This window comes from Myotis nattereri (assembly GCF_964212035.1).
Source record: "Myotis nattereri genome assembly, chromosome: 1".
Taxonomy (NCBI): Eukaryota; Metazoa; Chordata; class Mammalia; order Chiroptera; family Vespertilionidae; genus Myotis; species Myotis nattereri.
The window spans coordinates 136,687,794-136,703,451 of NC_138075.1; the positions used below are offsets into that span (position 1 = coordinate 136,687,794).

Consider the following 15,658-nt stretch of genomic DNA (forward strand, 5'->3'; position numbering starts at 1 on the left):
CCTTTTCCTTTGATTTTTGCTTGAGATTAGGTTTGCTTAGCATGCTCTTCACTGGGGATGAAAAGATCTATTAATTTTAAAAGATTTTGCTTTGTTTCAGTTCATTTATAAAGGTGACTATTCTAAAATTCTAATTTAAAACATATATTGATAGTTAATAGTAAATGTTGGTATACATTTAGTAGAAAAAGCACATGTTTAAAGAACACTATAACTCAATACTATTTTCATTTAATTTGGTTTTAACACTTATTTTATATACATTTTGTGATTCTCTGTCACTTCTCATTTTTTTTTTTTGCTATATTACTATTTATTTTTATATATACATTTACTTACTATAGGAGATAGTAAAACTGAAATAAGGCTGCTTTGTGACTTCTTAGTTAAAGATCTTAATTAACTCTATTTAAGTACAACTTTGGGGAATATTTTAGATTTGGTCAGTCTTTTTTGTTACATAATAGCATGGGTGACTATGTAATATTTGATTACCTGTTAACTATTTTGTGTTCATGTCCTTTGAAGGATAGAATTTCTTTAATGTCTCAAGTGTCTGTTTCTCAGTTGTCATTGATAACAGTCAGATATATATATATATAGATATACACTGTATATAGATATACACTGAAGTTTAAGGCTTCTTTGTTTTTCTTTAGTGTCTTTTTAAAAAATTTAAAAAATTTCTATTATTACCTTTCCCTTGTGGTTGGGACTCCCTTCCTTCCTTCCTTCCTTCCTTCCTTCCTTCCTTCCTTCCTCCCTTCCTCCCTTCCTCCCTCCCTCCCTCCCTCCCTCCCTCCCTCCCTTCCTCCCTACCTCCCTCCCTCCCTTCCTTCTAAATAATATTATTGGCCCCTTTCTCTTGAAATGAACAGCGCATAACTTCAATATTCTGATTCATGCATATGAAATATTTAAAAGTATATATACATATGTATATATATTCTTTGGATGTTGAAGACTGATGTATTTTAGTGACTGACAGAATACTGAAGTGTGTAAGAGAAATTTTGAGATAGTAAAATTGAAAATTTTGCTTCTTGAATGTTAAAAGCATTGGATTTTCATTTTCTAAATGAGAGATGAAAATAGATAAAATACAGAAATAATAAAAATGAATTTTGAAGTTTATATAAATAGAAGTTTATATAAATGATAGTTATTGACATGCTGTTCTTACATTTGCTAGTAGAGGAATAAAAAGTTTTTTAGTAATTTAATACGATTGTATAAGGTCTATATTTATATAGAATTTGAGCACCTTTTATAGTCATTTTTATATAATGTAAATAATTATGGTACCACCAAGTTTTAAATACCTCAAATAACCCTCACCGTACTTTATTATGAAGTTGTGTAAATACTTTAAACAGAAACGTGTAATACTTTTAATAATGCTTTGAAAAATGCGTGGGTCTGTTACTGACATTTTCTTTAATTTTTTTTTCTTAACTGCAGAGACAAGTTTTTTAGAAAGCTGTAATGCCTTAATACTTTTGAGATCAAAAGGCTTTTTGCTTTTCCTAGAGGCATAAAGTAACTCTTCAAATATTTTCTTCTAGTCTTGGCATCCTTCTTCAATATGGCATTTTCAACTTTGGTTGAAACTTTTTTAAAGCAGAAATTGAAAATTATACTTGATTTCTTTAATGAGTGGTTTTGTGATAAAGTGACAAATAAGCTACTGCTTGTTTGAAAATAGTCTTAACACATTTTAGTAAATGTACAAAAATATGGCATTAATGTTAAATTTAGGTTTAGATTTTTCTTTATAATTTAATTGGTAATATAATGGAGGGTGTGTAAACAGATTGTGTGATTTAAAATAGTGAGACATTTTATCTTCAGTAGACATTTTGAAATATTTCACACTTGAATTGGTTTAACCCTAACAAAAAGATTATTTAAAAATTTTTATATACATATACATATATGTATATATATTTTCTTTTTTAGAAAAAGAGCAAACGGGGATCTAATAGGTCATATGATCAAAGTTTAAGTGATTCTTCCTCTCACTCTCAGGATAAACATCATGAGAAAGAGAAAAAAGTAAGTGGATTTGTTGTTGCTAAATATGTAGCACATCGACTTAATAGATTTTTTTTCCTTTGTTAGATAAAATTAAGTTCTCGATAGCTGAATGTAGACAATGAAATACTGAAATTTTTTATTAATATAGAATTGTAAGTCAAAGAGTTAGGTCTAAAATAATGCCATATTTGTGAATATAGTAGTACCCATTTAGCTGAAAATTTGAAATACAACTTGATTGAAAACTTGAGAGGGATTTCTTGAATGTGTTTCTGTGATCATATTGTGAAATCTTTACGTGACTTAAGCAATAATAGTTTATTGCTACATATTATTAACTGATTATTTCACACTAGAGGCCCAGTGCACAAAATTCATGCATAGTGGGTGGGGGAGAGTGTCCCTTCACATCCGGCCTGTGCCCTCTTGCAATCCAGGACCCCTTGGGTAGGGTCCCTAGGCCTGGCCGATGATCATGGCCTATTGGTACTTTCTTTTCCCTGGCCACCAGCAGCTGGCCCCCGCCCCCGGCACTGCCACTGCTTGCCATCTGTGCAGCACTGCCCCCCCCCCCAACCCCCCACTGGTTGCCTCCCTCTGCAGGTGATAGGCGTCAGGTGTGATCGCTTGGCTAGCCTGGGCCTCCTTCTGTGGGGTGATTGCTGGCTGGCCCTGCACACCTGTCACAGTGTGCTGGCTGGTGGCCTGGGTGGAGCAATTGATTGCAGGGCCCCTAGATCAATTTCCCTGTAGACCGAGGCCCCGCCCGCCCGCCCGCCGCAGCACTGCCAGCTGGGTGGCCTGGGCCACTCTCTGTGGCCGCCGTCCAGGTAGCCTGGGCCTTCCTCTTTGGGATGATCCCCCGTGATCGATCACCCAGCAGAGGGAGGCCCCACCCATCTGGTCGGGGCTCCGCAATGCCAATCACCTTGCTGGCCCGGTGCCAGTGTGTGTCATAGCATGGTCGTCTGGAAGGTTGTCAGGACAGTTGTTCAGCTGTTCGGTTGTTTGGTCTATTTGCATATTATGCTTTTATTATTATACACTGGAGGCCTGGTGCACGAAATCGTGCACTTGGTGGGCGGGGCGGGGGGGTGGTCCCTCAGCATGGCCTGCGCATTCTCACAGTTTGGGATCCCTCGGGGGTGTCTGACTGATAGCTCCTGCTACTGCTGCTGCACTTGTCAGCTGTGAGCCCGGCTTCTGGCTAAGCGGCACTCCCCCTATGGGAGCACACTGACCACCAGGGAGCATCTCCTGCGTTGAGCGTCTGCCCTCTGGTGACCAGTACACGTCATAGCGACCGGTCGTTTTGCCATTGGGCTAAAACTGGCTCTCCAACATCCCCCGAGGGGTCCCAGATTTCGAGGGGGCGCAGGCCAGGTTGAGGGACCCCACTGGTGCTCGATCGGGTCTGGGGAGGGACTGTGGGAGGGTTCCAGGGCGTGTCTGGCCAGGATCACTCAGTCCCTATTTGCCGAACCCTAGCAGTAAGCTAACCTGCTGGTTGGAGCGTCTGTCCCCTGGTGGTCAGTGCATGTCATAGTGAAAGGTTGAGTGGCCTTAGCATATCAGCATATTACGCTTTGATTGGTTGAACGGCTGACTGGCCAACCGGACACTTAGCGTATTAGGCTTTTATTTTATAGGATAAATGTAAGTAAAAATCTAATCAGCTTTTTTCTTCATGATAGAACAATTTGGAAGTTCTATATATTCTTTTCTTTTCTTTTTTTTTTTTTTTTTTAAATTTCAGAGCAGAAGGGAGATGGGGGGAGAGATCAATGATGAGAATCATTGATTGGCTGCTTCCTGCACGTCCCCTACTGGGGATTGAACCTGTAACCTGGGCATGTGCCCTATTCTGGAATCAAACCAGGAAACCTTCATTCCGCAGGCTGACACTCTATCCACTGAGCCAAACCTGCTAGGGAGGAAGTTCTGTATATTCTTGACTTTTTTTTTCTCCCACTGGTATTAATTGTTTATTATTTTTTAAATGGCCAAATGCCAAACCATTTGTTTGAGACTATTTTGTCTTTTAATCAAAAGTTTACCTACTACCAATCTGTCGTCCTCTTACTTACCTATTTTCTGCTTACATTTTCACTTATTTTAAAGGCTATGAGTAAACTAGTAAGGACTGTAGAATCATTCATTGGACATATTGCCAACACAGGAAAACTTTTAAGCAGTTTATACAACCAGTTTGGAACATATTTCTCAGGTTGTGTTAAAAGCTAAGTCAGGTAACATTTTCATGTTTGTAAATACTTGAGATCAGGAAGGTGATTAAAAAGCTAATGCTATTTTAAAACAAATTTGGTTTAAATTTATGTTTGTGGTTTTTTTAAGGTAAATATTTTAAAAGCTCAAGTTCAAAATTTTTAGATTAGTATTGCAATTATGAGTTAAATAATAATTATAACTTCACCTTTAGAGAACTGGTTAGGTTTATAAAAATTTTTATAGGTCTTAGGCAGTAAGTATACGTATTAATTTTCACTTCTTTAGTGAGGTGGTTTTGTGATAGTGACAATAGTAGGGCTTTGTCTTGCTGTCTGTTGTTTGGATTACTGACAGAAGAATGGCATACTTGATTTAATTAGCAGTTTTAGTAAGAAGCACTCTCAGATTTTATTTTAGCTTTTAAATCCACGAACATGGGCTTCTTAGGTAGGGCTCATTATAAATTGTGAAGAAAAAAAAAAGATTATATTTTTCTTAATATATATCCTGTCATGGTATTCTTAATGGACAATTATTAAATGTGGTATAGTGTTTAATAAATCCCAGGGCTGATGACTTTATTTAGTAATTATTTTTTTTTGCTCTAGGAATGAATTAGATTTTTTATTCTATGAAAATTTTTGCAGTTGTTGAATACTTAAGTAAAAAACATTGTAAGTGAAACTTATTTAGCTTTAAATTTTAGCAATTGGCATTCATTAGTATGCAAATGATATTTGAATTGTACTTTTAGTATATATAAATTTACTACAACTTGGTTTTGTTAAACTTAAAATTCATTTGTGCATTTTATTTTGTAATAACTAAGATTTTCTGATAATCTAATTTGTGGTAAATGTACTATAAAGTTAATGTTAGACTTGTTTGCTTGCCTTGGTAATATTTGGGAAGGAACTTTTTATTATGTTATGATGTTACGTGATAATATAGCTGAAAAAATTTGATGTTAGAGACTATTTGATGTTAGTTCCCTGACTGGGGATCGAACCCGCAACCTTTTTGGTGTATAGGACAACGCTCCAACGAATGAGCCACCTGGCTGGGCCTGGCACATATTTTAAAATATATTAAATTTTAAGTAAGCAATGATAAGAAATATTTAATACTAAATATTGTGCTATCCAAATCCCTTATTTAAAAGTGAAGTAATTTATAAGTTAACCTGTTATCTACACCAATAAAAGAGAAACATGGTAATTGGCGTACGACCGCTACCCTTCCCATTGGCTAATCAGCGAGATATTCAAATTAACTGACAGCCAAGATGGCGACCGGCAGCCAGGCAGCTTGAAACTAACATGAGGCTTGCTTTCTTCAGTGAAGGAGGACTCCAACGTTCCCCGCCTGCCGCTGCAGGCCTCTGAGCGGGCAGTTTGAAACATTGTAACAAATATAGAAGCTAAAAAAACCTCCTGAAACCTGCTTTCAGCGAGCTGGGCTCTCAGAGCTGGAGTTGATACAGAATTTCGATTGTAGAACACAAACAAGTCTGGGCCCGAGGGTTTCTGCTTTCCCAGCAGCAGAGGCCGCAGAGCTGGAGCCACAGCTAAAGCTGGCCCAGAATAAAAAAGAAAAAAAAGAAAAAAAGGAGCGGTTGGGAGCTTCAGTCACCCAACAGCCTGAAAACAGCCCTCAGCCCCTCACCCAGATTGGCCAGGCACCCCAGTGGGGACCCCCACCCTGATCCAGGACACCCTTCAGGGCAAACCACCGGCCCCCACCCGTGCACCAGGCCTCTATGCTATATAGTAAAAGGGTAATATGCCTCCCAGCACCGGGATCAGCGGAGCCGAGAGGCCTCCCGGCACCGGGATCAGTGTGACAGGGGGCAGCGCCCAAACCCCCTGATTGCCCTGCAGCTCTGGGTGTGACAGGGGGCGGGGCCACAACCTCCCTATCTGCCCTGCTCTGTTCATGACAGGTGAAGGCGCCCCAACCCCCTGATCGGCCCTGCTCTGTGCCTGATAGGGGGGAGCTCCCCAAACCCCTGATCACCCTGCGGCTCTGTGTGTAACGGTGCGGCACCCCAACCCCCCCGCGCCCCTACGGGCCCTGCTCTGTGTGTGACGGGGTAGAGCCATAACCTCCCCATCGGCCCTGCCCTGAGTGTGAGATTGGCGGCGCCCCAACCCCCTGATCGGCCCTGCTCTGTGGGTGATAGAGGGCGGCGCCCCAACCCGCTGATCCGCCCTGCTCTGTGTGTGACAGGGGACAGTGCCACAACTCTCCTATCGGCCCTACTCTGTGAGTGACAGGGGGGAGCTCCCCAGCCCCCTGATGGGCCCTGCTCTGTGCATGACAGGGTACGGAGCCCCAACCCCCCTGATGGGCCCTGCTTTGTACATGACAGGGTACGGAGCCCAACCCCCTGATTGGCCCTGCTCTGTGCGTGACAACTCTCCTATCGGCCCTACTCTGTGAGTGACGGGGGAGCTCCCCAGCCCCCTGATGGGCCCTGCTCTGTGCATGACAGGGTACGGAGCCCCAACCCCCTGATTGGCCCTGCTCTATGCGTGACGGGGTGGCGCCGCAACCTCCCCATCGACCCTGCCTTGAGTGTGATGGGGGACGGTGCCCCAACCCCCCAATTGGCCCTACCCTGAGCGTGACTGAGGGTGGCATCACAACCTCCCAATCCGCCCTGCTCTGTGCATGACAGAGGGCGGCGCCCCAACTCCCCAATCGGCCCTGCCCTGAGCCCGACCAGGGGCTGCACCTAGGGATTGGGCCTGCCCTCTGCCACCCGGGAGCAGGCCTAAGCCAGCAGGTCGTTATCTCCCGAGGTGTCCCAGACTGGGAGAGGGCACAGGCCGGGCTGAGGGACCCCCTTTCCCCCCCGAGTGCACAAATTTTTGTGCACCGGGCCTCTAGTATAATTATAATGAAATAATAAAATATGTAACCTTTGCTTTTTAGAGAATTTTTGTGTGACCCAGGATGTATTAATATTGGATAGATATTAACTGAAATGTCAACAAGGACATAAGAAAAGTTAATAGTGACATATGACTTTGAATAAGGGACAGTTTCTGTAAAAATTGAGAAATTGACATATTTTTAAAGGAACCAAAGTACATTTTTGAAATGAATTAAAGTTACAGGAAGAGTGTAATTCAAGAGTTAATGTTTATTGTAAAATAGAATTTTCTTTTCAGCCTTATGTTTACATAGTACTGCCATAGAATGAAATGTGGGCAAGGGTTAGGAATTGGAGAGGCACATCATATATATGTGGTTTTATTGGGAGGCTTCCAGCTTCAGAAATAATGTTTTTCTAAAGGCTAAGTTGTAGGTCATTATTTAGAAATCAGTGGTTATTTATTACATAGAGTTAATCTTGCACCAATTCATTTGATCCGTAGAGTCACCCTTTTCCCACTCATCAATGGTAACTAATCCATAATGTATCAAAAATGTAATACTATTCTTACATCTTACAGCCAACTCACCATTAATGACTATGTAGTGTATGGAAATGCACTCAGTTCCAATTAGATATGCTAGAAATCCATCTGTCTCCTGTGGCAGGATAGTAAGAAGCTAGGAAGATTTCTGAGCAAGTGAAATGGGGAAACTGAGACAAAATTAAACAAGGCCAAACAGTTTGGGCAGCTTGCAGTGATAAGTTAAGATAAAGAACTTATCTTCCCCAAACAAGGACACTTGAGAGCAAATGGTTAATACCTCTCTTCCATAACCCTGGCCTGAGAAAATACAGAACAAAGACCCAATTAATGCCATTTGTGCCAGCTAAACCCAAAGACAAATATCACTTGGGGGATGTTAGGCAGAAAAGATAAACCACTAAGGCAGGAGGAGGGGAAAGGGAAAAGAAAGGAGAGTTTTATCTCATCCACTAAACAGAGAAGTCAGCAGTCTTGGGACTTGTGAAGATAAAATTGCCAGATGTTCCTACAAACTCTGGGAAAAGCCACAACGAAGTAAAAAAGGGACCTTGAAATTTAGTCTGTTCAACCCAATATATCTGGCAGAGGAACCTTGAAACCTGTAGACAGAAAAGTGTAGAACCCCCTAAACCTCCACTAGGTGAGGGCACTTAGACTAGCTGCGTTGTCCACTTGTCCTATATGCCAAGTGTATTCTTAGTAAATTCACTTGCTTTGCTTCAAATATTTCTTATGAGATTGACAAGAGCTGGGGTAGGGGGGCGTTACTATAGCTAGAGGGATTTATTTACACCCATCCTCAATCCCACCCCCTTTACTTGCCCCTACTTCCATATTATTGTTAACTAGAGGCCCGCTGCACAAAATTCGTGCACAGGGGAGTGGGACAGTTCCCTCAGCCCGGCCTGTGCCCTCTCGCAATCTGGGACCCCTCGGGGGATGTCGGGCCTAAACTGGCAGTTGGACATCCCTCTTGCAATCCAGGATGCTTCATGTACCAGTGACCATACTTTTATACAGGTGAAAGGCATCTTGCTGTTGTATGGGCAGCTACATTTTTTTGCCCTGATTATAAAAAGTAGTACATAACATAATCCTATTGAGGCAGTAGTACCATTTTCCCCATCTTATGGGTGGAAAAACTGAAGCAAAGAGAAGTTAAGTAATTGGCTTTGTCACACAGTTGTAAGTGTCAGGGTCAGGGCTGACCACAAAATGTGCTAGCCAGAGTCCATGCATGTCATCGGTGCATCATCCTGTTTTTTTCATTGTTAGAGTAACCTTATCAGGTTTTAATTTTTAAATCTTAGAGACTGTTCCCAATATATAGGGTAGGGTCCCTAGGCCTGGCTGGTGATCAGGGCCATCTGTGGGGTGACTGGCGGGTGGGACGATTGGGGGGCCCCCGCTGGCTGGCCCTGCCTTGTGATCACCACCACCGGTCACCTCCCTCTTGGGGGGTAGACGCTCAATGCAGGAGCTGCCAAGCTTCCCCCAGTCAGGGGCAGCTCCTGCGTTGAGCGTCTGCCCCCCAGTGGTCAGTGTGCATCATAGTGACTGGTTGTTTCTCCAGTTGTTCCGCCGTTTGGTTGATTTGCATATTAGGGTTTTATTATATAGGACTAGTGGCCCAGTGCACGGATTTGTGCACACTGAAAGAAAATTTATTAGAAGGTGGCCAGTGGGCTGGGACTGGGCAAGATGAGGCCAGACACACCCTGGAGCCAACCTCCCGCAGACCCTCCCTGGCCGCACCTGGGGCGGCTTGGCTCGAAGGGCATCTGCAGAGTGAGAGGGGTCCCTCGGCCTGGCCTGTGGGGATCAGGCAGAAATGGGCTCTCTGACATCCCCCAAGGGATCCCGGAGTGCAGGAGGGCATTTTGCAAAGCTGCTGTCGTACAGGGTGTGGGACGCAAATGCAAGTGTGCAGTAGTAAACCAGATTCAGGGCCAATAGTGCCCAGCAAGAACATAACCCAATTGTAAGACCCTGCGAGGATTTGGGCTTCCTCCTCTCTGGTTCCGGGGTGAGTCACCCGAGAACCACCGCTGTCAAGTCACTGCAGCTCGGCAGCTCCTATGTTGAGCATCTGTCCCCTGGTGATCAGTACACGTCATACCTACCGGACAGTCGGATGGTCACTTAGCCATACACACACACACACACACACACACACACACACACACATACATGCACTAGAGGCCTAGTGCACGAAATTTGTGTACGAGGGGGGGGTCCCCCTCAGCCCAGCCTGCATCCTCCTATCCGGGACCCCTCAGGGGATGCCTGACTGCCAGTTTAGGACTGATCCACGGGATTGGGCCTGAAACGGCAGTCGAACATCCCTCTCACAATCCTGGACTGCTGGCTCCTAATCGCTTGCCTGCCTGCCTGGTCACCCCTAACTGCCCCGCTGGCCTGATCGCCCCTCACTGACTCTGTGCTGGCCTGATCGACCGTAACTAGCCCCCCTCCCCCCCCCCCCCCCCGCCGGCGTAGTTGCCCCTCATGGCCCCTCCTGCCAGCCTAATCGCCCCCAACTGCACCTCCCCTTCTGCCAGCCTGGTCGCCCCTAACTACCTCCCCCCCCCACCAGCCTGGTCGCCTCTTACTGTCCTCCCTGCCGGCCTGGTCACCCGCAACTGCCTCCCCTGTCGGCCTGGTCACCTTTCACGCCCCCCCCCCCCCATTGGGGTCCAGCCCCAGCAGGTCCAGGGGTTCCCAAAGGTGTGGACGGAGTCAGCGAAGAATGAAGAACACGGAGACTGCGTTCAGTTGATCATCATAGCTAGGTTCTCTCTTTATTGTCCTTTTACATCTGTATTTATACCATTTGATCCTATAAGCATGCCTCTATAATCACATAATGGTATGTTCTGGGTAACGTTCTACAGTTCCTTGTTTCTTATCTGACCTTTGCCAAAAATCCTGTCTCTATCTAGTTCTGTTGATTTTAATCTTGTTCTCGGGGAGGTGGTCCTTTTTAAAACACATAGCACTAAGAGGGGGAGCAAACTGCCATATACGCCAGGTCCCTTGAAACATAAGCTGTGTAGATGTTTCTTCCCTGCAGCAACTGTGTCAAGCAGCAAGGGTGGACCGGCTTCTGGCACATTCCCCCATTTTTATTTTTTAAATGGCAGCGCGTGTAAATCAGCAGCTACCTCTTGGATTGGGTTAAGACTCAGAAGAAGACTTGTTTGTGACTTTGCCAACAGGTCAGTCCGAGGCATAACCCTATATTGTCTCCTCACACCGCCGCCCCCCCCCCCCCCCCCGCGCCGGCCTGGTCACCCCACGCAGCCTGCTTGTTCAGTGGTTTGGTCATCCCTCACTGACCCCCCTGCCGGCCTGGTCATAGGCAGCCATCTTGTGAGGGCGTGAAGGTTAATTTGCATATTACCCCTTTATTATATAGGATAGACTAGTGGCCTGATACACAAAATTCATGTGAGAGTAGGCCTTCCTTCCCCCGGCTGCTGGCACTGGCTTCCCTCGCAGCTCTGGCTTCGTCCAGAAGGTTGTCTAGAAGGTCATCCAGAAGGACGTCTGGTCTAATTAGCATATTACACTTTCATTATTATAGATAGTTGGCAACAAATAAAGGAGCTATTGCTAATATAAACACTGTTAAGGTGTGGTTGGGCATTATGGGAAATAGGTTTTTTGGTTAGTGTTTTGTGAATTCAAAGATGGACTGGACTTCCTTTTGTTTAGGACTATTTATCTCTTGGAGAACTGGGCTACTGCTGTGGCCTTCAGAAAACTCTCAATCAGAGTTGTCATTATTGCTCCATCTTTTTATTTTTTATTTTAATTTAATTTTTTTAAAAATATATATTTCATTGATTTTTCTACAGAGAGGAAGGGAGAGGGATTGAGAGGTAGAACCATTGATGAGAGAGAAACATCGATCAGCTGCCTCCTGCACACCTCCTACTGGGGATGTGCCCGCAACCAAGATACATGCCCTTGACCAGAATCGAATGTGGGACCCTTCAGTCTGCAGGCCGACGCTCTATCCACGGAGCCAAACCAGTTAGGGCTGCTCTATCTTTTTAAAAATTCAGCATTGAGAATTACCTATAATCCCCTTGCCTTTTTAAAATCCCCTTCACTTTTAAAAATCTTCCACTCAAATCTAGTTAAAGCTGTAAACCTCTACATGTGCAGAGTTAAGAGAAGGCAGAGCTTTTCAGGAACAGCAATTTATTTATAAAGTCTGTTGTGTATGTGTGTATGTGTGTGTGTGTGTGTGTGTGTGTGTGTGTGTTGGGACTGAAGAATGACATGAGATTATTTAGTTAAGAAGAGGCCAGTTCATGAGGAATTTTATAAGTAATGCTAATTTTGTCTTTCATTCTGGGGCATTGGGCAGCTAGCCAGAAGGATTAAATTTTAAAAATAAAATTTGTTTTTACTAGAGGCCCAGAAAATCGTGCACTGTTGTGGTAGGGTCCCTAGTGGCTGCCAGCTGCCGACCAGGGGCCTCCCTCTCTTCCCCAGGCGGCCCCACCCCCTAGTCGAACTCCTGGAAGAACTCTTGGTAGAGCGGATAATTTGCATACTATGCTTTTATTATATAGGATTGATTTCAGAGAGGAAGGGAGAGGGAGAGAGAGAGAGAGAGAGATTGGAACATCAATGATGAGAGCTAATAATCGATTGCCTCCTACACTGGGGATAAACCTGCAACCCCAGCATATGCCTTGACTGGAAATTGAACCTTGACCTCCTGGTTCATAGATTGACACTCAACCACTGAGCCATGCCAGTCAGGCTGAGGATATTTTTTCAAAGATTGGAAAGAAGGGCAGAGGGGGAGTTCTTGAATGAAAATGTTTCTAAGGTTGACTCCCAGGTCCAAGGTTAATTCCCATGTCCTGGGTGCGTACAACTTCCAGCCAGGTCAGAATGTCCTTTCTTTAACCAACACAAGGCAATCATGGTTAACAGAGCATGATTAATATTTCCCATAACCATAGCTAGTCTCCAATATTCTATTTTTGCCTCGAACAATTTTATTTATTTTTTTATATATGTATTTTTATTGATTTCAGATAGGAAGAGGAAGAGAGAGATAGAAACACCAATGATGAGAGAGAATCATTGGTTGGCTGTCTCCTCCATGCCCCACATTTGGGATCGAGCCCACATGTGCCCTGATTGGAAATTGAACCATGACCTCTTGGGTCATAGTTCAACATTCAAACACTGAGCCACATTAGCGGAGCTGCAAGAATTTTAGACTTTGAGAAAAGTTACAAAAAAAACATTATTTCTCTCTACTATTCATACATTTTATCATGTCCCTTCTACCCTCCTTGCTGTCTATACTCACCCCTACCTCCTAGCCCCATCTTTTTCTGGACTGTTAGAGAGTAAATTACAAATATCATGGCTTTTAGCATAAGTACTTTAATATGTAATTTTTTTAAAAATTAATAAATCTTTATTGTTCAGATTATTACAGATGTTCCTCTTTTTTTACCCCCATAGCTCCCCTTCACCTGGTTCCCATCCCACCCCATGCCCTTATCCCCTGCCACTGTCCTCATCCATAGGTGTAAGATTTTTGTCCAGTCTCTTCCCGCACCCCCATACCTCCTTCCCCGCAAGAATTGTTAGTCCACTCCCTTTCTGTGCCCCTGCTTCTATTATATTCACCAGTTTATTCTGACTTAATTTTTAGGTTCACTTGTTGATAGATATTTATTTGTTGTCACTTTGTTGTTCATAATTTTTATCTTTACCTTTTTCTTCTTCTTCCTCTTCTTAAAGAATATCCTTCAGCATTTCATATAATCCTGGTTTGATGGTGATGAACTCCTTTAGCTTTTTCTTGTCTGTGAAGCTCTTTATCTGACCTTCAATTCTAAATCATAGCTTTGCTGGGTAGAGTAATCTTGGTTGTAGGTTCTTGCTATTCATCACTTTGAATATTTCTTGTCACTCCCTTCTGGCCTGCATGGTTTCTGTTGAGAAATCAGCTGACAGTCGTATGAGTACTCCCTTGTAGGTAACTGTCTTTCTCTTGCTGCTTTTAAAATTCTCTCTTTGTCTTTTGCTCTTGGCATTTTAATTATGATGTGTCTTGGTGTGGTCCTCTTTGGATTCCTTTTGTTTGGGGTTCTCTGCGCTTCCTGGACTTGTAAGTCTATTTCTTTCACCAGGTAGGGGAAGTTCTCTGTCATTATTTCTTCAGATAGGTTTTCAATATCTTGCTCTCTCTCTTTTTCTGGCACCCCCATAATTCGGATGTTGGTTCGCTTGAAGCTGTCCCAGAGGCTCCTTACACTGTCTTCATATTTTTGGAATCTCTTTTCTTTTTTCTTTTTCGGTTGGGTATTTTTTGTTTCTTTGTATTTCAAATCTTTGACTTGATTCTTGGGATCCTCTTGTCTGCTGTTGGATCTCTGTAAATTATTCTTTATTTCAGTCAGTGTATGCTTAATTTCTAGTTGGTCCTTTTTCATGTCCTCCAGGGTCTCACTATACTTACTGAGGGACTCACTAAATTTATCGGCGGTTTCCATAAAATTCTTGAAAAACCTTATAAACGTGGCCTTGAACTCTATATCCAGTCGTTTGCTTTCCTCCATTTCTGCCATTTGTGACCTGTTTATTTGTCTCCGCATTTTGGCTGCTTCCCTGTGTTGATAGAGTGGCTTTGTGTGCTAGGTGTCCTGTAGGGCCCAGTGGCTCAGCCTCCCCAGTTACCTGAGGTGGACACTCTTGGTGCACCCCCTTGTGGGCTTTGTGCACAGTCTTGTTGTAGTTATGCCTTGGTTGTTGTAGGATCACTGGGAGGAATTGACCTCCAGGCCAACTGGCAGTGAGAATCAGCTGTGTCTGCAGTGGGAGAACGTCTATGCTGGAGACACCCTTCTGGGGCAAGACTTGCTTCTGTCGGGTTTTGGTGCTCACTGAGTCTGCACCCTGAGTGTGTCCCTTATGGATCTGAGGAGTTGTGATCTGGATGGTCCCCCTCTGACCACTGGGTACAGTGGCTCTTGGATCTAAGGAGGTGCTAATTTAGCCTCTGCCTGAGGTTACACAGCAGGAGCTACGAAGAGAACTGCAGATTCCCCTTCCTTTTTTGGAGTTTGGAGGTGCCCTGATGAGTCTCAGCTGTGAAGCAATGCAAGCCGCTGTGGGGCCTTGGGCCTTCTCTTGGAAGTTCTGGGTCTGTGTGGTCTGGCTGCAGTTAGGTAATTATCAGGTTGCAAAGGGCCGGGGCATTCATATGCAAAAGCCTCTGCCGCAGCCTGGGTGGGGCGGGGTCTCAAGGAATCAGAGGGCGGAGCAAGCAGCTATGGCGGATCCTTAGCCCTGCCCTAAGGAGTTGCACGTCTCAGTGTCCTGGTAACGGCTGCAAGTACCTCTGAGGGAAAGCTGCCCTCAAGTTAGCCCGCTGCCAGACAGTCCAGTTTCTCCCCGTATGAGTCCTGGGTCCCTAGAGACTTCCCGGAACTGGAGTTCAGAGCTGTCGGGAGCTTGTGACTCCCTCCGGATTCAAAAAGACAGCCACATCATCAGGTGCCAGCCCCTTTCTGCGCGCGCGAGCCCCCGTACCTCTGTACTTTGCTTCCGCAGCTCTTCTGGCTCTCGGTGTGCTTTTCTTTCCTTCTAGTTGTAGAATTTACACTCAGCCAGCCTTCCTGTAGTTCTGGATGATGTCCGTTTTGTGTTCCTAGAAGATTTTTCAATTGTTGTGGGAGGCAGCAATTTCCCGGTGTTTATCTATGCCGCCATCTTAGTTCCTCCATGTTGTCTTTTTATAATGCCTTTTTTTTTTCTAAATTATTTATTGGTAGTAAAATATATATAAATATTATTTGCCATTTTAACCACTTTTAAGACACCACCATTTTTGCAATATCTATTAGTGGCATAGTACAGCCTGTTCAATGTGAGTGGATACTATCTAGGGCAGGGGTCCTCAAACTACGGCCCATGGGCCA

The 15,658-nt window shown here is 44.1% G+C and overlaps 1 protein-coding gene across 2 annotated transcripts in view; it reads left to right on the forward strand.

Annotated features, from left to right (window-relative positions):
* The window catches only part of MLLT10 (MLLT10 histone lysine methyltransferase DOT1L cofactor), a 226,934-nt gene that overhangs the window by 97,674 nt on the left and 113,602 nt on the right, over window positions 1-15,658 (forward strand). The window contains exon 8 of one of the 2 annotated variants that reach the window (XM_081103957.1): window positions 1,960-2,055. The exons of the other annotated variant lie outside the window; for it this stretch is intronic. Coding sequence (XP_080960083.1) covers window positions 1,960-2,055 — 96 coding nt within the window. The remainder of the gene's footprint in view (window positions 1-1,959; window positions 2,056-15,658) is intronic. 2 annotated transcript variants of the gene reach the window in all.